The sequence below is a fragment of the Spermophilus citellus genome, assembly GCF_964194105.1.
Source record: "Spermophilus citellus genome assembly, chromosome: 6".
Lineage (NCBI taxonomy): Eukaryota > Metazoa > Chordata > Mammalia > Rodentia > Sciuridae > Spermophilus > Spermophilus citellus.
The window spans coordinates 137,504,022-137,530,146 of record NC_138187.1 but is presented as its reverse complement, the minus strand read 5'-3'; the positions used below and the strand labels follow the sequence as shown (position 1 = coordinate 137,530,146).

The window sequence follows — 26,125 nt, the reverse complement described above, 5'->3', positions numbered from 1 at the left end:
CATAAGAGTGGAATCATTCAACATTTGTTCTTTTGCATCTGGCTTATTTCAGGTTCATCCATATTGTAGCATGTGTCAGGATTTCCTTATTTTTTTTAAGGCTGAATAATATTCCATTGTATGTATAGACCACATACAATATTTCCTTTAACCTCTCATTTTTCAGTGGACAGATTGTTTTTACCTCTTGGCTACTGCAATAAACAAAGGAGGAGAGATATCTCTTTGATATACTGATTTTGTAATCATTGGATAAATACCCAGAAGTGTGATTACTGAATCATATAGAAGTTGTATTTTTAATTCGTTGAGAAGCAGGTTTCAACATCAGCTGCGTGATTTTACATTCCTACCAATGGTATGGAGTGTTCCAAATTCTCCACCTCCATGCCAACACTTTTTATTTTTTGTTTTTCTCTGGGGGGTGGGTAATGGCCATCTAACAAGTGTAAGGTGGCATCTCATTGTGCTTTGAATTTACATTTACCCAGTGGTTAGTGATTTTGAGCATCTTTTCATACACCTGTAAGTCAATTGTACATCTTCTTTAAATAAATTTCTAACCAAATCTTTTTTGCATATTTTTAATATTTTCGATAGTATATTGTTGGTATTCCTTGCATATTTTGATTATGAACCCCTTATCAGATGTATAGTTTGAAAATATTTTCTCCCACTGTGTAGGTTGTCTCTTCACTCCATGTTTTCCTCGTTGTGCGGGAGATTTTTGTTTGATCTAGTATCACTTGTCTTTTTTATTTTTATTTTCATGGCTTTTGGTTTTGATGTCATACTAAGAAATCCTGGCAAAACCAATGTTGTAAGGCATTTTTTATCAGTTTTTTTTCCTAGCTGTTTTAGAATTTGGGATACTACATGGAAGGCTTTAATCCTCTTTGAGTTGATTTTTGTGTGTCCTGTAAGATAGAATAATCACATCACTTTTGATGTGGTTATCCATTTTTCCCATCATCATTTATGGAAGTTGTTATCCCTTTCCTATTATGTAGTTTTAGCATCTGGTTGAAGATCATCAGATCACATATGAATTATTTAATGCCAGTACCATATTGCTTTGATTCCTATAGCTTTTAATATGTTTTGAAGTTAGGAGTCCTTAGCTTTATTCTTTTTTTCTCAAGATTGTTTGGCTGTTTAGTGGTGGCTTTATGGTTTCACACGGATTTTAGGGTTGGTTTTTCAGTTTCTCAAAGTATGCCATTGGGATTTTGGTTGAGATTGTATTGAATCTGTAGATCACTTTGTTAGTTACTGACATTTGAGCAATATTAATCATCCCAGCTCATGAATGAGGGATATATTTTTATTTATTTATGACTTCTTAATTGTTCAGCAGTTGTTCAGCAAATGCTCATGACAGGGTGTTAGGGTATTTCCCTGTTAACTCTGTGCTGGTTAGAAGTTGAAAATGTTGCATATTTTTCAGTATATAATTCTTTTGCCTTGCTAGTTAAGTTTATTCCTAAATATTTCATTAATTTTCTGCTATTTTAAATAGAATTGTTTCTCAATTCTTTTGGGATTATTCATTGTTAGATTGAGAAACACCACTGAGTTTTATATGTTGATTTTCTATTTTTCAATTTTGCTCAATTTATTAGTTATGAGAGTCTTTTTTATTAAATAGATATTAGTATTTTCTACATGTAAGACCATATCATGTGCAAACAGAGGCAATTTTATGTCTTCTTCTCTGGTTTGGATATTTTATTTCTTTCTCTTGCCTAAAGATGTAGCTAGGACTACTAGCACTATGTTGAAGAGAGGTGTTGAGAAGGACATCTTGTCTGTACCTTACCTTGGAAGAAAAACCTTCTGTTTTCCACCATTGAGAATGTCAGTTGCATGTTCCTTGAGATGGCTGAAGATAAAGAGGAGTGAATATTGAGTGATGTAGCACAAGAGGCTTCAGAACAGATGCTGTAAAGAATCCAGGACTAAGTATTTAATTTATAACAATAGTTAAAATCATCTTTTAAAGTGTATCCAAATACAAAGGTTTAAAAAGACAAGGTTTTATATTACCCTATATCTACAAGGCATGATGGTTTAAAACACATTGCTGTTTTGATTATAGTACTGTTTCTCCAGAAACTCAATTTAAAACTTTTTGTTTGTTTGTTTTGGGGATTCAAACCAGGTTCTCTTATCCACTGAGCCACAATCCCAGTCCTTTTTAAAATTTTGAGACAGGTTCTCTCTAAGTTGCTTAGGGTCTTGCTAAGTTGCTGAGGCAGGCCTCAAACTTGCAAGCCTCCTGCCTCAGCCTCCCAAGCCACTGGAATTGCAGGTGTATACCACCATGCCCACTGGAAGCTAAAATATTTTTTTTTAAAAATTCTTGTACTTACCCTTTTAATGTGCCAGAAATGCTCATGGCAGGGTGTTAGGGCACTACCCTGTTAACTCTGTGCTGGTTAGAAGTTGAACCAGATTTGTGGCTGCTATGCCACATTCCAGGCTCAAGACAAGGTTGTTTAAGACTGAGAGACAAAAGCTCAGAGAATTTAAAGACCTCCTCCATGTCTGGTACTGATAGAACAAGTGCCAACAGTCCACTTTTCCTGTTATACAAGTTAAATTTACGAATGCTTTACCACCTATTTGAACATGAAATTCATATTTGCAGCATATGTATTTTTTACATTACAATACCTCAAAAGTAGTTTTATAGCTTAATTTTGGCCTTAATGTGTCTTCATGGGAAATAAATGACCTGGAAATGCTTCATAAACTGTGTTTATAAAATGTACTGGGTAAGCACATAAAAAACAGCCCATCCAAATGTTTTGGCTTTTCTCTCTCCTACTATCTGGTCAGAGAAGTCAAATTATGTGTACACACAAGTACTTGTTCATTAATTTAGTTATTTGTTCATTCAACAAATATTTATGGAGTGCTCACTATGAACTATTTGTGATGCATTGTTCTAAGATGTACTAGGAACTTAATGATAATGCTCAATTTTAATTTCATGTTTAGTATGTGTTTTTTACCCTTTGCTTTATGTTATTTTTTCATTTATCTTTCACAGTAAATCAATGAGTTAGGAACTATTTTTCTCATTTTTCTTAAACAGAAAGTTAGCAATTATGTCAAAATATAGAATGTTAAACCTAAATATTTCTAAGACCTTACTTTTTCTAAAGGATATTTACTTGTTTCTTTTTGTTATGATTTAGATATGTGGTGTTTCCCAAAAGCTCATTTGTGAGACAATGGAAGAAAGTTTAGAGGTGAAATGATGGGGTTGGAAGAGTCTTAATCAGTGTATCAAGCCCCTGATAGGGATTAACTTGGTGGTAACTGTAGGCAGGTGGGGTGTGGCTGGAGGAGGTGGGTCCCTTGTCTTTGGGATATATATTTTGTATCTAGCAAGTGGAGTCTGTCTGTCTCTCTCTCTCTCTCTCCTTCTCCCTCTTTCCTGGCAATCTGTATCCAGCTGCTTTCCTCCTTCACACCCTTCTGCCATGGTGATCTGCCTTGCATAGATCCCTGAAAAATGGAGCTAGCTGTCTATGGACTGAGACCTCTGAAACGGTGAACCCCAAAGTGAACTTTTCCTCCTCAATAGTTTTTTTTTGTTTGTTTGGGTTTTTGGTCACAGTAGTGAAAAAGCTGGCTAAAATGCTTTTCCAGCAATTCAGTGTTTCCATTCTTTTCTGGAATATAAAATATCTTCATCAGAAGTGAAGTTTTCTGGATTATTTGAGAACTTGGGTAGTATCATTAATTTAAGATGAGGGTCTTGCTTACTGTCCCCTTCCCTCCCCCCAATAAGAGAAATTGGCTCCCGGGAGTAGGATGAGTCTTAGTTTGCTAGTTTGCTGTGCAAAGTGATGGATGTGGGAATATTAGTTCTGGAGACAGAAGCTGGTACTGCACCTAAGTTTATTTCTTGTAGAGGGGAAGCATGGGGGTGAAGAGTATGCAGGAAAGAAGGAGAAGAAAGACAATTTAGGCAAGGAAACTCCAGCAGGAAAGAAACCAATGACTGATCTCTGGGCTATGGAGTTGGCAAAGACTGACTTCTTGAAGGAGTGGCTGGAGAGACTTGGGAGAGGCAGGTGCTGAAGGCAATTTTCAAGTGAAATGTCTCAGGCTATAGAGTGAACCATCCCTTTGACCCCACTGATAGCCAAGAAAAGTCATCGGCTTGGAGGGAGAAGCTCTATTGAGAAAACTAATGATAGTGCAAGATTTGCCTCTAGGTTGTCACAGGTCAGAGCAGAGACCCTTTGTGTATATGAGATGGCAGCTGGACATCCCTTGGAATGGCCAGTCTATAGAAATTGCAAGGAGATTACACACACCTGCTACATGCTACCCCCCAACTCCAAGCTATCCATATTGTTTTGCATTGAGTTTCTCTTGGAGGCGGGTGGAGAAAGAGATAATGACCTGGGGTGGAAGGTAGAAGGGGAGTGGGATAGAGAGAACTGGACAGAAACTGGGAGTTGTGGTGAAGTTTGTCAGGAAGTGTTCATAGAAGCAGAGCTAAATTTGAATTCAGTGTAGTTTTGTTTGTGTTAAATTAGCAGTATCTCAGTTAAGCCTTGGGTTTGGCATAGAATAATAACTATGAGTGTGAGTCAGGGAACTAATAATAGTTCAATGGAAGAGATGGGTACAAACTGGATCCGTCTGCTGAAGTGAGCAAACCAGGCTGTAGGCTCCGTTTACATCTGCCGATTTCCAGTTCTCCCTTTGATCGTCAAGGATGTTTTCTTCCCAGTGCCCAGGTTTTATTCCATCTAAATCCCATATAAAAGGGAATGTTCCTAAGCGATCATCACTTTTTCTCTTCTTTACACATTTTGCCAGTTCTCAATTAGGTCAGCTCTACCTCCACAATATTATCTCTCTGCTATCCTCTTATCTCCTTATCACCCACTTGATTACTATAGTGACCTCCGAACCAAAGTCTTGTCTCCAGTCTGAATCAGCCTCCTTTCTGATTTAGGTGATGCTATCTGATCACTGCACATGTAATTGTCAGTATGTTACTTGCTACTCAGTGGATCCTCATCCATTTCAAGCAGAGAAACTTCTAACTTCTCCAATAGCATTTTGAGCCTTCTCCCTAAATGGGATCCCCTAGTTTCTATGTCTGCCCGGTATTTTCTGCCTCTGGGCATTTGTGTGAATTCTCTCTGCCCTAACATCCCTCCTTTCCCTCAGTCCCCAAGCTAACCTCTACTCAGCCTCTTTACAGGTGTCTGTATTTCTAGTAGATCAGTTGGAGATTCAGAGAGGTGTGTGATGTTCTACACCTGTGGAATTCCTGTTGGCACGTTCATGAGAAGTCAGTCCTCTATCATAACAATAACTGCTCAGCACTATTTGCGTTGTACCTGTTACATAAAAATTGTCAATTATGTTGATAATGGGCTAAGCGTGGACTTAGGTCTTAGGAGAAAAAAGTGGAGCAGAGGGTAGCTTCTGCCCTTGTGGAAACCACAGTCTTGGGGGTGACAAATAGGAGGAAAAGTCATGTAAGATTCTGAGTGCTATGAAAGAGCTGCAGAATCACCTGGGAGGTAATGACCACCTTTAATAGGGAGCCAGTTGACACTTTACTAATTAGACCAACTTTTAAAGAGCAGTAGGGTTTGTGAGGCCAAAAGAGAATGAAAAGAAACTCTTGGCCAAGGCAGCTAGCATATTGTTGTAAGAATGGCGTTAGTATTATGATTTCCTTTGCTAGATGAGCTGATAACACTGCTGTTTTGACTTTCTCACCACTAATAAGGGTGTAACTTGAGTTAGTGAGAATGGTATTGGTTAATTCTAATTAGACACATTTAGTATTTCATGGCTGGGGTGGGGAGCACTTTTGTGTTTATATTCAGGTCTGATCATTCCTCTTCCTTTCTGTGTGGTCCCTTGCAAGTTTGAAAGTCTTTTTTTTTTTTTTTTTTTTTTTTTAAATATGTGATACTCTAAGTTTAAATCATCAAAGTTGTAGCTCTTTTAAACCTTGCTGATTCTGATATTATCACCATGAGAAGTTTCTTGCTTCTTGCATAGATTTAAATGTACATAACAGTTGATGCCAGTGGTTTTATTTGGGATGTTTGGACATATTTACATTTGTACTTAGGAAAGCATCTTCTGAACTGTGACAACAAACTGTGAATTTATTAGGAAACAGGTCTTCAGAATATTGGCAAGTTCTTGTGTTCACTGGAACCTCTATTAAAATATCTTTAGGGTCTGTCTTCAGAACACATATGTTCTTATTAATTGATTACACGTTAATAAAAATGATAACAAGTTGACAGTTTTAACACTTTTTCAATGAAGTGCTAGTATGATAAAATAGGCTCAATGAAACTTCTGTTGGATTCTACTTTACTGAAGATGAAGAAATAGTTTAGAGTTTACTTTAAAAATGAGATAATATCATAACGGGCCAGTTAAACTGGCTGCACAAGTAAGTTTGCTACTCTCACCTCATAACCTCCTTCTACAGTTATTTTATCTTTAGATCAGCCTGTTCATCTTAGTTTTTTTTCCTAATAATAATAATTACTCTCATTATTATAAAAACTCATGTATCCACTTATTTATGAATCTAGCCTAGGCCAGTGATGGTGCTCCTAACTACTAAGCTGCACTGCCTCTTTAATACGAGTCAGAGTAAATATGCTCTCTGTTCATAGTACTGATAGCAGGAGTTCAATTGATTTGAGGACACTGGGAACTCCAACACATTTGAAGTGTACCTCATCTTAAACTAGAATTCAAAACTTGGGTTGCTGAAAATGGTAGGACCAAGACTATAAGACTTGTGTCTATTTCAGTAATAATCATGGCCGTGTTTTCACTACCAACCTTAAATGTGTGATATATCAGGATTCAACAAACCTTGGTTGAATAAATACACCTATCAATGTCTGGTGTACACAGGATGCAAGATCTCTCTGTTATTTAAGTCATTAGCCAGTGGCTCCTTCAGGTCACATTTAGAACAAAGGAAACTTACTAAGCCAGTGATTTCTTGCAGTGTTGATATTAGGCAGTCCCAAGAAAGATAGGAAAATAGAAAATAGGAGAGACCTGCAAATGAGCAGTAATGAAATTTCAAGCTGAAAAAGCAGAATCATTATATTTTAATTATCTCTGTGCTTATATTTTTTTATTCTTAGTGTTTTACTTTCAGTATACACACAATATATATATATTTAGGGACATAAATTTGTAGGTATTTTGAGAAACATTCTAGCTTGATTTTAAAACTAGAGGATGTAGGACAAGGAGCAGAACTCAGGTCTTTGTTGGAGGTGGAATCAGGCTCTGCCTTCTCCCTGCCTGCACCTGGACATACCCTTCACAAGAGAAAAGTGTGGCAATGGGTCTTATTTGGGCATTTAACACTTTGGCAATCCTACTACACTTAACTAGCAAAGTCATCTTCTTGCTTCCTAAAATGACCATTTGACCCTTTCACTTGTCTTGATAAGTCTCCTAAAACCTGTTCATTCTCAGCTGATCATTTTTCTCATATTTAATTTGAATACCGTAGTCATGAGGTAGGAACATCTTCATCTTCCTAATGTTAAATCAACGGAACCACTTTTTAGTCACCCGTGCCCACTGTGGTCTTCTTGTTAGTAGGAGTGCCTGTTTGTATTCAAGGCCAGCTCTGTCCCTGGGGATCTGATTCCTGTGCTTCTTTTCCTCCCTGGCCCTTTGCTTCTGCAATACCTCCCTTCTCTAATCTTCATATTAGTTTTTTTCCTCCAGTGGAATTTCAATAAGCGTATGAGTATGCTCTAACAGTTCCTATTCCAAACAAAACCATGCCAGATACATTTCCTTCAAGCTATGGCACCATTTCTCTGATGATTTGTATAGTTTCATAGTTATCTATGGTTGCTCTCTCTCCACATGCATTCTCTACTCAAATAGTATGCGACTCTTAACAGTCACACATCTGCCCTGTTTTACTTGAACTCTGAGTATCAGTCAAGAAAGACCGTTGATCACCCTCTCTTTTTTAAAGAACATGATCTAATGGGCATCCCAGCTGTTGCTTCCTAACACATCCTCATAAATCTCATACTGGATGAGTTTGTAGATCTTCTGGGTGGTTAATAGGTCTCTGAATTGCTGGCTAGGTTATGTAATGCTGCCCTTACATGTTGGGGGTTTGCTCTTCTGGGATGGCCTGAGCTGGAATATTCCAAAGGTAGAAGCTCTGCAAACTCTGGCCCACACTACCCACTGTCTCTCTCCATTGATAAAATAATAGTGGGGATGCCCTGGTGGCAATCCCTGGGTTTGTGTGCATGTGCTGATATATAGAAAAAAAATTTTGCAATCTTTCTATTCCTTTACAATTCTGCAAATTGCATGGCTTTGTTTTCAGGTGCAATGGAAATAATTAAGAACTTAATGCAGCGATTTTTTTTTTTTAGTTTCTGATTGTGCAAAAACAGGAGAAGAAATAAAAACATACTCAAATTATTTTATTTCTGTGTGAAGACCTGTATGAACAGACAAAACCTTTTAGGATAAGTACATTGTACATAGAAGTCAACCTTTTGGTGTGACTGAGGAAGTTCTCATGAATAGAGGACCTGTCACTGAAATTCAGAACTTTTTTTTGTATGTGAAAGTACAACTTGGCAACTTTACCATCCATGAGAATGTGAGAGTTCTGGGAAGATGACTCATTCAGTTATGTAATGATATGAAACCATATTTGAATATAAAAATAAGTGAAAAACAGAGAGTCTAGGAGGGAGTACATACTGCTGACAATAGAGTATTCGGAATAGATATGAGTTCTTTGAGAAATTAACAGATACCATAATAGTGAAGAAAAAATAATGAATACTGCTCATTGAAACTGATTCCATTTAGCATGTCAAATTAAATATGAAAGGGTCTATAGAGATCCCTTGGTTCAACACCATCCTGTAGATTAAAACACCAAACAAAATCTGAGGTCTGGGGAGGTTTATGGATTTGCCAAAGGGATGCACAGAGTTTGGGCACAGCAGGGTCAGATGACAACCTGTCAACACCCAATTCTCATTTCTTTTCTGGGGTTTGGCACCACTGTATATTGGAGAAAAATCCTATAATGACTTTAATGTGTTTCTAAAGTATTTTGGACCTAAAAAAAATAATCCTATGTCCTGTGCAGGCTCAGGAATTTCTTAACTTGGCTGTTCCAGATAATATATATTCAAGCTTTCATATCCAGAGAATTGATGTTTGGTTTTCATGATATAAGATGGAAAATTAAGAATTATGATGTATGGCAAACTATGAGGCTGTGTTTTTCACAACTTTATTTTCATTTGGTATCTTTCACATGGGATGTTTTACTCATGTTTTCTAATATCTCAGGTCTGCAGGCTGGAGTAGTTGAATTCTTAGAATCTGTGTTGAAGTGGAAATCCCCCATGACAGTTCTATTTTGGGGAGACAACTTTACTTGATGTGCACTGTCTACCACATAAAACTGAACTGACCTGAATGGTTTTCCTTTTTTTAGGGAAAGTAGGGAAACAACTGGAATTACAATTTTTTTTCCATTTATCTAATGTGAATATAAAAGTGATTATGTAAGAAATACTAAAATATGTGGCAAAACAATAACGGTTAAATCTACTAATTAACTTTTGTTTGTAATGGAATTAGAATTTGCCTCCATATATTATTTGAAAATCAAAGACATTTAGTATCTGTGATTATAATGATGTATATATAGGAACGTTCTGGGTAGGCAGTTTGGTGAGAAGGGAAGGGAGTAGACATTGGAGTTCCCTTGCCAGGGCGAAGCTCCTGGCTACCATTGTTCCCCAAGCACTTCCAGGAAAGTTCCTTATACTCCTTGCCATTTTTAAGCAGGCAGGCAATAACACTGCCCCCACAGTAGGACTGAGATGAGTTATACATCGAACTAACAAAGTACTTAGCACTTCAGAATTTTGCTTAGTTATTGCTGAGAGAATAAGTTAATGGTATATGAACTCATTATGCAAGGAGTCACTTGTCATTTTGTTGTTGTTGTTGTTTAAAAAAATACTTGAAAGAGAATAATATGTGGTTAGTTGAAATTAGGTGAATGGAATAGTTCCGGGACCCATTTCTCCTAAGATAATTGCATAATCTACCATGTCTCTTTCTGTTTCTCTCTTCTTTTTATGCAATCTTTTTTTTTTAACTATTGGTAACATTTTATGGTTTCCTCATTGGTTAGTGAATTAAAATCCTTGACATGTTCATTTTAGATGTGTATAGGAGTCATATTCCTCTTAAAAATTAGTTTTTAATGACCACTCCCAAGAGCTTATCTGATTTGATAAAAGAAGACATTTTTTAAAAAGTGACATCCTGAAAGTCAGTTTCCTTTCGATATCAAAAGTACGTTACTCGGCATTTTTGACTTGTTCCCAGTTAAATGACAACACCATTTAATGACTATTACCACCGGGAAAGATAAAATGATAGCTTTATTTACTTTTTAAAATTAAGCGCCCATGTGTGAATTCATGCACACTGAATTTTATAAATGTTCAGTAAATAAGATTAACGTTTTAAATTTCTTAATGCAAACATGAAGCTACCAGCAAGCAGGAGGCATCCACACACCACTCCTTGGAACAGTTTTAGGTACGTCAGTTGGTGGCTCTGTAGTTCATGTGGATTTCTGGGTTTATGTCGCAGACTATCATCAAGAGCTGTTTAATCACATCCTCCATACACTTGTTGTAGCTCCCATGAAGTTCCTGAAGCTTTCCCTGTGTTTGTTCTTCAATTTCGTAGGAGACATTACTCTGAGAACCCATTATCTAGGAAGCAAGAGATGGAATCGTCACACCATAGTCATGTTAAAATTTTGTTGTTTTATAAACCCTAACCTATTTATTGATGAATGGTCTATGGAACACACACTATCTATTCTCTGTCCAGATTTTTCCCCCAGAGGACAGACTAGAACACTAAGACCATGAGTGTGAAGATGGACTTTCCTGTTATGGAAATGACATAACAGGTTATTTTTTCACTTCTAACTGATGCCACACAGTACAAATCACAAACCAGTTTACAGTCATGATACTATGCTCAGAAGTTTTCTCATCACATTTCTCATGTTTTGTACTAGTTTCCATTCTGATCTCACATCTCCCCTGTTGCTTAATTTCTGAATTACTAGTCTAGAAAACAAAATTGGTAGGCACCAGTAAGCCCACTTTGGCTAGTTTTTAAAGAGAGGGTTATTGGGTTTCCTATTGTTAAAATACATTATCTGACCTTCATTGATTCTTGGGAAGATACAGCTGAAGTACACATCCCAAATGCTTTTACGTGCCTATGGAGACAGATTCGGTTAATAGATACACTATTGAGAATTTTGGTATAAATTGAAATTCTTTCAAATTGAGATATGCTTGTTCATTTAGTCAAACTATCCTTTAGCCACAGTTGAACAGACTTTTCTAATTACTCTTTAATTGGCTATTAGCACTTTCCATCATGTTCTCTATCCTCTTAGTTTCTTATACAGCCATGAGTCGTGATTGGACCAAATCCTTATCTTGCAGGGAGAGTTATTGGAAGAATTATTATTTTAAAGGAAAACTGCACTGAGACACTTTGAAAGTCAACCTTAGATAAACAATCAACTCTTAATTCATCTACTTGTGAACTTGATCTTTCTTAAATGTGGTTTCATTAAGACAAGATAGCTGGATTTGCTTGTTTTCCACTTCTGTGTTAAGGGGAGAGGTGCATCTGGTATGATCTAAGTAGCTCCACTAATCATGACTTCCACCTTAGGGTTGCTAGACTGTTCTAACATCTGGAACCCCCATCATTGTTCTGGATCCTAAGCTTCAAATCAAATGCAACTGAGTCTATTGGGTTCCAGTTCTTTTCTGTTTATAATCCAGGCAACAAGGGCATCCCAGTTCAAAGAAAATAATTTTGAGAGGATGCAGCTTCTGAGACACTAAATAACTTTTACAAAATAATATTTTCATAAATGAGTATACAGAAAGCAGACACACATGGTCCAAATTTCCCTTACTAAGGGGTTTAAAAATAGAACTGTTTATCAAAATAATTCTACCCAATTCAAACTTTTTTCTTTTTAAATTTACTGGTTTATTTGGGACTCTAAGGAATTGAAAAACATTTTTTTTCTCTTAAATCCAATGTCTTAAGTGGTAAAAAAATTAAAAGATCAACTGTTATGAGACTGTTACCTATGCTGGGTACATATTTGTTAAGCAAAGTAGAATGATTATATCTCCAATCTCCAAATGTTACAGAAAACTCATTACCTGTGTTGTGTTGTTCCTGTTGGCAGAAGCCTTTTCACATTTGGGACACTATGTACATTACAAGTTGATCATTCTGTAACATGTCATGATCCATTTGTTCAAAGGGTGCCACTTTAGGACTTTTTTTATTTTTCAAAACTTTTACTTTGAGAGTGATGTGCACAGACTTCCAACCTAATGACTGATACTGACAGTTGGATCTTCAACACTAAGTATCTTTCCTTAGCAATTGTTCAAATGCTCCAGTTTCAGGGATAGCAGAACTTCAGGACCCACAATATTAAGCAAAACAGTTTGGGACTCTCAATTTTTTATTACTTCAAGGAAACAAAATGCTCTCATGATATGAATTCAGAAGTAAAAAATATAAAAGTCTTCTGTGTGCTCATGGAAACCATTATTTGGGTCTTTTGTTTGGATTCGTGGCTTATCTGACTTTTACTAATGTTAACAATAGATTTAATTTTCTGTAGTCCATATTTTCTTTTAGCAATGCCATATCTCTTTAGGAGTAGTTGGTACATTAGGTAGAAATGATGAGCAAGGGATAAACAAGTCATTGATAAAGTAGTACCAGTGGATATATAACTATAACCCACATTTGAATAACCTGTCTGTGTTGAATAGTAAGAAGACTCGAAGAAACATTTGTATTAACAAAAGCTAAAAGGCAACAACCAAAAAAGAAACATCAGGGTACAATACCCACAGCAGGCATAAAACCGTTTTTTTGGGTCTCCTCCCAGACCTCCTAATTGCCCTGGGTTAATGATGACGAGATTTAATGGGAATAGCAATATGCCTGACATATGGAGGTCATCCAAGGAAAGATCCGCAGTAATGGTTTTACATTATGCTTGAAGTAGCAAGAGGCTTAAACATGATGACTTTTCTATGTGAGCTTTTGATCAACTAGCTGTAAAATTGGCTTGGAGCTCCAATTATGAGAGCAAGAAAGAGTTTTTAATTATTGTCTAAAGCAGTGAACAAATCTGGAACCAGATTTACATCTGATAGGATTCTTCAGGAGAAATAGTATTTCAAGAGGTTTAATCCAACCACTTGCAGAAATTATGGTCAGATTTGTTATGACTTAAAGAAAAAAACCAGAAATAACAACTATCCTTTCAGAGATATCCTACATATGATAATCAAAGCTGGTTGTTATGAAGGATGATTATTTTCTCAGATTTTAATATAACAGGATCCAATAGGAAAGATAAAGCCACAGAGGAAATATTTAGTTATTCATTATTTCCACTAACTTTTATTGCATGCCTACTAGGAGGCGGACTGTTTTAAAACCTAGGAAAACAACAGAGAATAAAACAACGAATCTGCTATTTTGGTGCTTACAGTGAGAAGGAAAGACAGGCAGTAAGAAAAAAGTGTAAATACTTAATATATCAGACAGTGATAAATGCAATGAAGAGAAAGAATGGACTGTAATGGAGTATTGCTTTCCTTTACTTTCAAAAGAGAGATAATTTTAGATAAGGTCATCAGGAAAGGAAATTCATGATCGCATATTAAAGAAAGATGAATGAGTCAAAAAGATTAGAATTACAGGGAGTAACATGAGGTGTGTAAAGTTCCTGTGGCAGGGGCATGTTCTGTTTGACGAGTTCATTCTATATCTCATCATGCATTTTAAAAATTAATTTTACTAGTAAACATTAAAGAAACAAAATGTTTTCTGTAGTTTTTTTTAAAATGGTGTCAGTCAATAATCTGTGGTAGCAATGATATTTTAGTCCCTTCAATTTGTATATTTGAGATTATGACTTTTTTTAATACATAGTCAACATCAGATAACAACTATCCAGAGACATATTGTCTGACAAATTTAAAACACCTTGAAACTGAAAAGGTAAACTTGATAATTCTGTAATGTTTAAGATCTAGTTTGGTGTTTAGCTTTGTGTGGACTGTACCTGCTGAATCACAGCATAGTTCTCCTAAGGTTCCTCCTTATGCCTTATGAATATTAATATCTTATCCTCTATGCAGCATAAATCAGTGCGGGCATCCTGGCTTACCTTAGACTGTTTAAGTCGAAACTCCTGGTCTCTCTGCATTCTGTACTGGTCCACTTCAGCCATCGCCTCCTCCTTAGCTTGCTTCAGTCTCTTCCCCTTTCCTGGAAGTTCACAGTGGCATAGAAGAAATGATATTTCTTTTAGATATGCATGGGATTTCAAATTTGATTTTTTAAAACATGGATGATTTCTCCATGTTTTAGACTCCTCCCCCTAGAATGTCAAACTTCATTGCAAAAAAAATAATATTGAAAATTTCTTATTTTTCTATAGGATTCTTTAGAACATGGCAATGACAAATTTCTTTCACACTTACATGTTTAAATAAAATATCCGCCCGTTTACTCACAGCAGTAACAGCCAGAGAACAGCTTTTGGCTGTCACTTACTCGAAAAGACATCATTTGGTCAGATTTTCTGTCCTGATTTGCTGCCAGGAATCCTTCAGTCCACACCAACTGGATCCTATTTGCCACTGGCAGTTCTCCAAAATCACGACAAACATGCAACTCAGACTCTATCAAACTGACTTATAATTTTTTTAGACATTTTATTGGGATTTTTTTTTCTTACCATTTGTTAATCTAGACTGTCTGATTAAACCCCATAGCACATCAAAGTAGATTTTCTTTTTCTTGTAGTAGCTTTCTCTGAGGGGGACTTGAAAGTGGTTGTAAAACCAATTGTTTTTAATGGTTAGGACATTTCGTTAAGTAGCCCCTTTTCTTTTATTAAGAGCTAAGGTGTAAGCCTTCAGCCAGCAGACATCATATGAGATGAAAGTTTGAGACAAATACAATCAGCTAAGCACACAAAGTTTTGGACAACCAATGTAATATTAATTGCTACTATGACCCCACCACCTTCAGGGGGTTAGGTACTAAGGATTTTTGATAATTAAAGTTGTAAAGAAATGGAACCTTATGAAAATTCTTTTCTCTGCATCTCCTATCTTTCCATTTCAGTAAAATGCCTTTCTTCTTTTGCCCATTTAGTATGACTTATCATGTCTCAAGATTTTGTTTACAATTTTTGTCAACTGTTACATTGTGTAGACTTTGAACTAGATAATATGTTCTCATTAAGTAACAGGGAAGAAAATCTTCATATTAACTTTTGTCTATCATCTGTGTATGTTATTGATATCTTTGTAGCATTCAAATGTAGACAGTTGCTACATTTCCCTGCTAGGTTTGAGTGGCTTTGCTAGTCACTGGGTATGTATTTGAAATAAGGATAGATGCACTGACTTGCAAATTGAAATGTTCCTTTTTAATGTCTACCATCCTTGAATGGAACTGGTGAAACCTCACTTAGAATAGGTAATTAGCTTTCTTTACTGTCTTGAAAATCCTCGTCTGGTAAAAATGAATGTTATTCTGGTGTTTGAGGCTTAGTGGTTGCTACATCAATGCCTACCTTCACCCTAGTTAACTAATGCTCATATTGTGTATTCGGATTCCTTTGTTCTCTATGTTTCTTACCATTTTGTGGAACCAAACACATTCTATTCCCAGAGATTCTGTGAACAGAACAAATAGAAGTGTTGGTAGGGAAGCTGATTCCTTGGTCCACAGACTGCTTTCTTATCACTGTTTTTAACATCAGGACAATATAAAATGGTAATGTATGAATATTTTCATGGCAATAATGAGTTGCAATGCCTCTAAATATTTTATAAAATAAATCACACATGCCATCATTATGTTTAGTTGCACAATATCTAAAACGATTGGTTTCAAAGTCATAACTCTTTAGCACATAATAATGATAAAATGATAATAACAATAACAGTAATAATAATGGGACACACGCTGCATGCCCTTCCTCTGAGCAGGATCCTGTGATCCACTAAGAGCATGCACATAAGCTCCAACACCCTGTGACAGGCTCAGTGTGTGTCTGTGATTCCCAGGTCGTGGCACCAGTCACCTGCTGGCTCTCATTCAATTAAATAGGAGAGCCACAGGGAAATCACTGCTGGCACAATAGTTTTCTGGATGGACTCAGCAGCTGCCACCGTGCAAGGGGCTGTGTGTACTACACCTGATTTAATCCAGTGGAAGAAACAGAAGTCTAAAGCCTACAGCTTGGTTAGAGGTGAAGCACATGCACGTGTCAAATCCACTCATCTTAACCTCCAGCTTGCTTCTTGCTCTGTGTAGGAAGATGGACAAATTTTGAAATTGTACTTGTTTATTCTGAAGCACCAAAAACATGGTGACTGTGGACAAAAAGAGGTTCATATTCTTAATTAATATCAGTACACTTTGTTTCAAATACAGGAGTAACCATATGAGATAGTCAGATTTTCTACATAACTAATTGAATATATGATCCACAAATTCCTATAAAGACACAGGATTATCAGGCAGAATGTCTTGATTTTTTGGTTTAGAAATTGTGTTCATCTTATGCGTCATGATTTTAAATAGTGCTAAAAATAATGCTGTATAGTTGTGTAGGAAAGGAGGGTTTTACTTTATTCTTCCATTATTCACTTCAACTTTACTGACCACCTACTATATAAGCATACAGTGAACAACAGAGGAGAAGTACACAATGCATGGTCCTTGCTTCCAGGTGACATAAATTTCACATACATTGGAAATGTGTGCATGCTGCTCCAGTTTCCAAGAGGAAAATTGTAAAACAAAATGGCAAACTGCCTAAAAAAATTGTAAAAAAGCTAAAACATAAACCTTTGTTCTGCTTGTTCTAGAACAGTTAAAAAAATCACAATGCTTATAGAAACACTGCTACTAAAATTCTATAGAGAGTCCATGGTTTGCCTCTACTCCAATAGTCATGCTATGTCTTACATTAAAAAAGTAACACCCCAAAGTGTAAACAAATTCACCCGGACACATATCACGGGACTCTGAGGAGGCTGTTGGAGGAGGTTAGGAGAAATCTCTGAGGAAGGAACCACTAGACTGAGTAGATGTACCAGCAAAGACAGAGCAAAGGGACAGACTAAGAAAGGACAAGAAGATCCTTTATAAGATGGATCTGAGGACAGTCTAAATAGTTCAGCCTCATTCATTTTTAGACATGTAGCTTATTATGCAGACATCTACATTTAACAAGTCATGGTTGAGATATATTCTACAGAATTGTTTTGTGAAGAGAAAAAGGGGGATTCTTGACCTGATTTTCAGGTATTTTGTGGAGAAAGAGTTAAAAAATCAATTTGGGGCAAGTTAAAGCTGAATTCCACATATGCTCAAAGTTAAGATCTTTTTGCTCAAAGATAGGCTCTGCTCTTTCTGGAATTGGACAAGTGAACTTCATGGCCCAAGATGCAAGCCCTGAGACACAGAGAAAGCAACTCTATTGCTTGGGCTACTAAGCTTTTTTGGAATCATTTCTGATGGGAAAAATGATATTTCATTTATTTTCTCAGAAATGAGTAAGAATTATCCACTTGGTACCACCAGAACAGGACATCATAATCTTTGTAACTTGGAGCATGTTACTTAGAATTTAGGTCTGTTTTTGGAGCATGTTACTTAGAATTTGAGTCTGTTTTCTTATCTATAAAACAGAGCTAATAATCTCTTATAATATGTTATTGGAAATATTAGAAAAGAAACTGAACTAGTTATTTAATGAGTTTTTAATCTTAGGAAAACAGGTTCAATTCTTTTTAAGAAGGAAAATGATAAGCGAGGCATGAGTTTGAGGAAAAGTCCTCAGGCCTTCCCAGGGATATCCTAGGAGAGGTAATCATAGTCCAACAGGACAGACAAGTCTGGAATTTAGGAGAAAGGACTGCCATGGAGGAAGATTTGCATGTCAGTCATCCAGGGTGTGTGCTAGTCATAGCAAAGGTATTTGGACAGAAATTAAGGGAGAGTATAAAGAATGAGGAGAAAAGAGGGATAAGGTCTCAAATTGGGGGAATATCAACGTTCAAGAAAAGGAAGTGGATCCTTAGGAGAAGCCTGACAGTAGTAGGCAGAGAGGAAGAGAAATTAAAAAGAAGCTAAACTCGTGAAGAGAACATCCCAAGCAGCCTATAGCCAATGGAATCAAATGCTACAGAAATCTGAAATGGACCACTTAGTCATCTGACATTCTCAGATGTCTAATAAGTACCACACACTTTTCTGGATGTATGGAGATCCCACAGACTTCCTGTTGTTATAGAATCTGCCTTTTGGATGCAATTCAAGAGACAAAAATAGAAAATAGACAATGTATACATAATATGACAAGGATATTGAATACTATGAAGAATAAAGGAGCATAAGGGATAGAGAGAAATGGTGATAGGTGCTAATTTAGATAGATCAGTTCCCTCAGATAAAACGATATGCAAACAGAGACTTGAAGGAAAAAGACAGATGATCATGCAGGTAGACGAAGGGGAAGCCTGTTCAAGGTGGAGAGAACAGAAAGTACAGAGGCCATGGTGGGAGGGCATTTGACATGTTCTAGGAATTGCAGAAACACCACCTCTTTGCTATGGCAAAGAAAACAGGACAGTTTAGTGTGAGGAGATGACCACAGTACTAGTAGTGGGCCCAGGTCAGGTGCCGCTCACAGCTCACAGCTCACAAGGCGTGTCTTTAAGACGCTAAATTCATGAAGGAGTCTTAGCTAAGGTGCGACATAATACTGATCATGATTTCAAAGGAGTTTTTGGCTGGTGTAGGAAAGATTTAGGGCTAAGGGAGTAGCATAGAGGTAAGTTGTAGTAGAGTCGACAAGAAGGGATTATATATTCTTTGGAGTTGGAGGAGGTGATTGATCAGTGTAAGAGACAAAGAGGACTTAGTGATGACCTCAACATTTTATTTTGAGGTGGAGTCTAGGATACAATTTTGTTGAGATGTCAAATATCCAGTAGTGATTTTGAAAAAGCTGATGTTCATCTGAATTTGGAGATCAGAGAAGCGGCTGGGGCAGGAAAGATCAAATTTGGGATCCTCTACATGGAGTCAGGATTATAAAGTCAGAGGATTGGATGAGAACACCTACGGAGTGTCTGCAGATGTACAGAATAGGTCCTCAGTGGGGCGCTGATCTTCTCAGTGGGACTGAGAAGATCTAGAAGTCAACCATGAATGTAGTGTCCTGAAGTCAAGTGGAAGAAGAATCTTAGAGATGAAAGAGGAATCTAACTGTGAATGAGATGCTGAATGCATCAGGTTTAGAAACATGGCTCATTTTGGCAAGAGGAGGTTTAGTAGAGTTGTAGGAATAGAAGCTCAGAGGAAAATAGAATGAAAAGATTATAGGCATAGGGAATATAAGCACTTATTTGGGAATATTTAACCACTAAAGGGGGCAAAGAAAGTAAGATAAGGGCTCAATGTGGCCAAATAAACTTGACACTTAGAGGATATTGTGAATTTAATTTTGTACCCCCTGCCTCGCTACACTTCCCCCCCCAAAAAAATGACGTGTCAGAGTCCTAATTTCTGGTACTTGTAAATATAACCTTATTTGGGAATAAGAGCTATGAAGATGTGATCACGTTAAGGTGAGGTTGTACTGGATTAAAGTGGGTCCTAAGTTCAATGACTGGTGTCAGTGTAAAGACAGGGAGATTTGGACACAAGGACTCAAAGACTAAACAGACACACAGTGAAAAAGGACATATGATTGTGGGGGCAGACAAAAGAATGATAGAGATAGAATCCCAGGAGTGCCCACTGGGACAGAGGCATGCAGTACTCCTTGAGCACAGCCTGAAGGATTCCAACCTTGATAGCACCTCACTTTGGGACTTCTGGCCTCCAGGACAGTAAGATAATACCTTTCTGTTGTTGAAACTCAACCACTTTGTGGTCATTTGTTACAGTGGCCCTAGGAAACAGATGCAGAAGAACAGTGAGGAGCACAGAGATGATGATGTTAGATAGGCAGCAGAGGCTAAGACAGGTATTCTCACAAAGTAGAAAGGGTAGGTATCTGGATGAATGTGTCACCTGACAAAAATAAGGACAACCAGAACAGAGGCCACCTTGATTTGCTCTGAAAGCAAAGGATTATTGGGGGATGCTTGGAGCTTTCTATTTGTTACTAATAACACCTACTACTTAAGGGGAAGGACATGTTCTTGGTTTTGGGGAATCATTAGTATTACCATAAAACCAACCAGATTCAAAGAATGCTATTATTTTTCTCACCAATTACAATCCCTGTAAAAAGAAATAAGTCACAAGAAAAAATAAAAAGAAAGCCCACCTCTCCTTTGGTGAAGTTGATTGTTACTGAGTTTCTCTTCTGACTCTAATCTAGTTCCCTTTCACATCTCCTTCCTTGATGTTTTCCTTGGCTTTTCTTTTACTTATATTTTCCTGATTAAAGATCATAATGAGTAGCTTTGTGTAGCTCTTGGATTAAATATAACCAAATGCTATTAGTCCAGAAAAATGGTCTATAATTTAATATCACCCACTCACAGAAATGAAAGTTCAATATACTTACAAATATCCTGTTAAGCTACGGACTATAAAGAAAGAGGAAGTATTTACAGGCCTACAAAACATATAAGACAAGGCCATGAAATTCTAATATAACAACTTTTATTTTACTACTTTATTAAAAGTCATGTCTTCATGAACCCGGAATATGCACTTGCAGAGTCAAGAATTTATTAAATCAAGGGGCCTGTTGAAATAATTCAGAATATCTGCACATTTGGAAACAAAAGGTAACTTGCAGATGTAAGAAAAAAATTATTTGTGGTTGATATTGTATATACCATAAAACTATTTTGCATTATTGTACTAGCTGACACAGCATATCCTATAATGCGATTTATAATTTTTAGTTACACGCAGACATTGTTTTCTACAGATTCTAAATGAGACAACTTGAGTGCTTATTTGTGAGAAGGGGTACAGGGCATGTTAGGAAATGATTCAAGAAATATGGGTCCTTCGTGTGATGTTGAGTCTCGTGCATTTGAGCATTTCCAACAGTGTTAATGCAGAGCTGCAGTTTTCCAAGTTTGCAATGCATGCAGCTTTCATAAAAGATCACAACTAAAAGCAAAATCGTCACATATTGCACAGAAACACAGTCTCTTTTCCTTGTGTGGACGGCGATACTGTGAATTTGTAATATGATTCTGATTGAAGGCTCAGTTCAATATTCAGTTCAATGGACCTCCAGGGCAACGCTATGATGTTCTGTTGTAAAAAATGTAACTTGTCTTGGAGCAACGTGCCTACTTTTATGTTTTGATTAATGAACAATTTATTGGGCAAAAAAATGTTAACTCCTAGTAAGATTGTTTAAAGCAGTACAAACCTATTGTGATTCCATCTAACTGCTGTAAGGCTGTTTTACATGTAAAATATATATATATGAGAATTTTAACTAATAAATATAATTAGTCTGTATTCAGTGAATAGAAATGAATATCTAAACCTTTCTCGTCAACTTACTGGAAATGGTCAAGGACTCCCTTGGAATAGGAAATATAGACCCCAAACAAAGGACCAGGGTACAAAGAATGAAACTAGATTTCTCTATTCTACTTACTCTTGTGTTGTTATTATTTAGAACAATATTCATATATATATAATACATATTAAATATCTCCACGTACCTAGTTTGAACTCAAATTCACTATCTTATGTACATTTTCATATCCTTTAAACATCTTGGTTATTAGGTAGATTGATAATAGCTTGTATTTTTATTTATTTTAAAAAAGGAAAGCTGAAGTTCAAAAATGCTAAATAACCTATGTTAAGAAACATGGGTTTTAAACTTAAACCAACATTCCTTCTCTTGTAATGCCTCCCATGCTGACTTTCAAGCCTGTCCACAGCCCTGTGGCCCCCTCTCAGTGCCTCTGTGTCTGGCGATTGAGGGCCTTGAGAGCAGGAACCAGCATATTCTGTTTCTACAGGCCTGATGGGCTTTGGCCTTTAGGAGAGTTCCTGATAACATCACACCACATTCCCTTGTCTGTATTCCCTAAGGCAAAATGTTTGTACTCTATATTGTATTATGTAACAGCTTTACTGGGATCTGAGACAGTCCTCAATAATGAAATATATTAATATTTTTGCAACATAATACGTAAACATTGCCACCTTGTCTGTCTTGGACTTTTATTCCTAAAACAATTAACAATGAATTGCCTGAATTACCTTGGGTGGGTTTTCTTTTCTCTTCCCAAGCATTTCTTTTCATTTTAAAATACATACTCATGAGTCCTACTCAAGCAGACTCCTAAGTTTGACTTCCAAATAAATGAATGTAAGAAAGAGAAAGTGATACAGAACTTCTACAGTGGTTTTCACTGTTGGGACTTATTAACCTTCATTCTGAATCTCTCTTCTGCCTTGATATGCCAGATTTTCTAATTAATCTTTTTATAGAAAAAATAAAGTAAAAACATATGATTTTGTAAAAACAATGACTGCTCATACCACTCATGTCATTATGCATTTCTTATATCAACGGCCTCTTAGGTACTTATCTTCACTAGAGAGTTAAGTAAGAATCTTCAGGTACTCATTAGTGCTTACATCAAGGTGGCACAAAACTTGAAAGGCACTCAGTCAATTCTTATTGAATAAAATAAATGAATGAAAACAAAAACTACTGAAACATAAGGGACGTTACAACATACCAACATACCCTTTGCCACAGCATGCTTGGGGCGTCGGGTAGGATGGGTGCTGTTTTGACCAGACACTGCTGCCTGTTAATGGCTGTGTAAGAAAACTGTATTCAGTGGAATTTGTGCTAAGCAAAGAGAACCCACTGAAATTTTCTGTAACTCAGTGTATGAGTTAGTTGTTGAAAGTTAAAATATTCTCCAAGATGCTTTTAAAGCCTGGGTTATTCTTTGTTGTTGGTTCAATACTCATGAACAAAGATATGGTATACTAAGAAAAAAAAAGCCTGCATGTACTTTAAGTTATTAGAAAATAAAATGAGCATTTTGTATAGAAGCAATACATTATGCATTTTTTAAAATACTGATATCTGAGAAGAGGTTGCCCAAGGAGAGCACATGCTCAAGAGGCAAGAGAAAGGTTGGCTTTATCTTCATGTGAAGTTGAAGCCATGTTGTCCTTAGTGGCTCCCACTCCCAAACAACCTACATGGTTAGCAATACTTCTCTGCTGAATTTGAAAAAGGAGAAAAAAATAATTGGCAAGAACGATTTGAACTGTACAATAATATTGATGTTATATGGGCTCCATATTGTCCTATGTTTTCCTCTCTAATGAGGAAGCAAAGAACCTAATTGTCACATCTTTATTTTAGTCTTCTCCTCTGGAAATTTTAAATGTGGTTAACAGAAAGTTCAACAAAAGGTAGGGGAGATTTTTTTTCAACCACCCAGTATGGAACTGCTTTTTTTTTTCTATAAAATTACTGCATTCATATCATCTTGCAATTATTTGCATTTTTGTTGTTGAAGAGGAAATTCTCCTCTCCTCTCATCTCTAGCTGGAATCTTCTCTGTTTGGGGTGTTGGTGTCTATATTGCTGAGTGTTCAGATAATAAATTTATCTTCATAAAGGGAAAGATTTTACCATGGTTGAAAGCCCTAGTGAACAGAGTAGTGCCTATCTCCTTCCTGACTTCTTCTCTTGCATCACAGTGAACTATTCCACCACTTGCTCAATACAATTAAATAAGCTTTTTTTTTTTTTTTTTTTTTTTTTTTAGTAATTAACTAAGCTTTTATTCTAATTTGGCCCTACATTCACCAAAAGAGTCACAGAAGCAACAATTTTGAGACATAATTCCTACCTCCCCAAACTTTGGCTCCAATGGAAGAGTTGGGCAAAACAATTATGAAGAAGATGAGTGCCTCTACAAATTATTATAAAGTAAATAATGAAGAAAAAATACAGATATTGGCCTAAGGGAACTTAATTCAAGCTGTATATCTGTAAGTTGTTAGTTTTTTCATTATAAAAATGGATAAAATTCATACAGTGCATTGGTTAATATCTTGACTGAGGAATCAGACCTCATCCAACGCTGTCTCTACCACTTATCCTCCCTGTGACCTTAGGTAAATTGCATAATTTCTCAAAGCATCACTTTCCCCTTTTGCAATAAAGGTCATGGTGAGTAGTAAATAAGATAAATATTGAGCATGGAGGCTGGCACCATATTTTCTCTTTTTAAAATATAACTGTGGTCAAATCATAAATTTTGTTTCAAAACAGGAGTAACATTAACACCTTGTGAATAACAAAGAGTAGGAAGAAAGTTGAAATTTATTGAGGACATTCACTTGTGAATATGTAGATACATGACTACATAAAAGGATAGAAAATGAGAATAAAATGGAAATATTTTTAGATATTTGGAATCAGCAGGGCATGGTGGCTCATGCCTGTAATCTCAATGGCTTGGGAAGCTGAGGCAGGAGAACTGCAGGTTCAAAGCCAGCCTTAGCAAGGTCCTAAGCAACTTTGAGACCCTGTCTCAAAATAAAAAATAAAAAGGGCTGGGGATGTGGCTCTGTGGTTAAGCGCCCATAGGTTCAATCTCTGCTACTACTACTACTACTACTACTACTACTACTACTAATAATAATAATAATAATAAAATATTGAGAATCAAAAGCTATCAAGAGAGGGATAACAATGAATTATAAACTGTTATGATTCCAATTTCATGGAAATGAAAACTGATGCTTAAAAAGGATAAAAACTTTGCTCGTTTACTGTCAGGTAGGGAGACTCAGTATGGAAGTTGTCAATCTCTTCACCTTTGCACAAAATTGAGAAAAAGTAAGGTGTGGCGACAGGAAGGAAGCTGTGAACCCAGGCATTAAGCAACATCTCCATAATCTCAAAATCTGTGATTTTTTTTTCACTTAGCACATGGCCTCTCAGAAGGATTTATATTAGGAAACTTCATCCCCACTATAAAAACACAAGTTTTAATGAACAACCTGGGTTTCACAGGGAGGATGGTAAACCAGGATTTAAACTCAGGTGGGCCTGACCTGGAAGCCCATACTCAAGTCCCTGCTTCCCAGGGCCTCACCCATTTTGTGACAAACCCCGTCACTGGCAACACTTACTCTTCTTGGCTTCCTCTAACTTGTCCTTGGCCCTTTTCTCTGCCTGAAGGAGCTGGTGGATTCCCTGGGACTGGCTGGTCATGGCAGCTTGCTCCACGTCAGGAAGCTTCTGTGAAACCCAGGAAATGGCAGGTCCATTTATCTTTTGAGAAATCACCACATACCCTGGATTATTGTGTCAACAGCAAACACACAATTGTTTGCTCCAAACTGACCTCCTTGGGCGCCAAGGAGAGCCCAAGGTGGAATCCAGAAAAACAAGTTAAGTCAATATGAGGAAGTTGAGAAATCACTGTTTTTCTGACAGCTTCAGCTCTTCTCTGTGAAATAAGGCCCCTTTTCATGGGCTGTTGAGTCTACTTATAAAAAAAATTGAGTAAGATGTCTTTTAGAATATTAGTTTCCCTAATCTTCCAAGAAATATTGACTTTTTTACTGAATTTATCTTTCAAGTTACAAGGTTTTTTTGTATAGAAGATGGACTAGGTAGGAATCTCTTCTTTTCTTTTCCCAGGCCTTAGGTGATAGGAATGAAAAGATTTTGTTTGGGTATTGTGCTGCTCTCTCATCTTAGTACTGGGACTAAATAAATGATAAGGGAAATTATAACTATAGATTTTGAGGTTAAATTAAAACAATTTAAACATGCATATTACATTACTTAATGCTTGTGTTGTGGTATTGTCCTAAGGTGGTACAGTAAAATCTACATACCTGATTTGATTCA

General features: G+C 36.6%; 1 protein-coding gene across 1 annotated transcript; it reads right to left on the bottom strand.

Annotated features, from left to right (window-relative positions):
- Window positions 1-10,628: 10,628 nt before the first annotated feature.
- Window positions 10,629-25,480, bottom strand: ATP6V1G3 (ATPase H+ transporting V1 subunit G3; the record flags this gene model as incomplete). Its single annotated transcript, XM_081299528.1, has 3 exons — window positions 10,629-10,832; window positions 14,366-14,466; window positions 25,399-25,480. 3 exons carry the CDS (start codon window positions 25,478-25,480, stop codon window positions 10,659-10,661), a joined length of 357 nt encoding a protein of 118 aa, XP_081155654.1. The 3' UTR covers window positions 10,629-10,658.
- Between the last annotated feature and the right edge of the window lie 645 nt (window positions 25,481-26,125).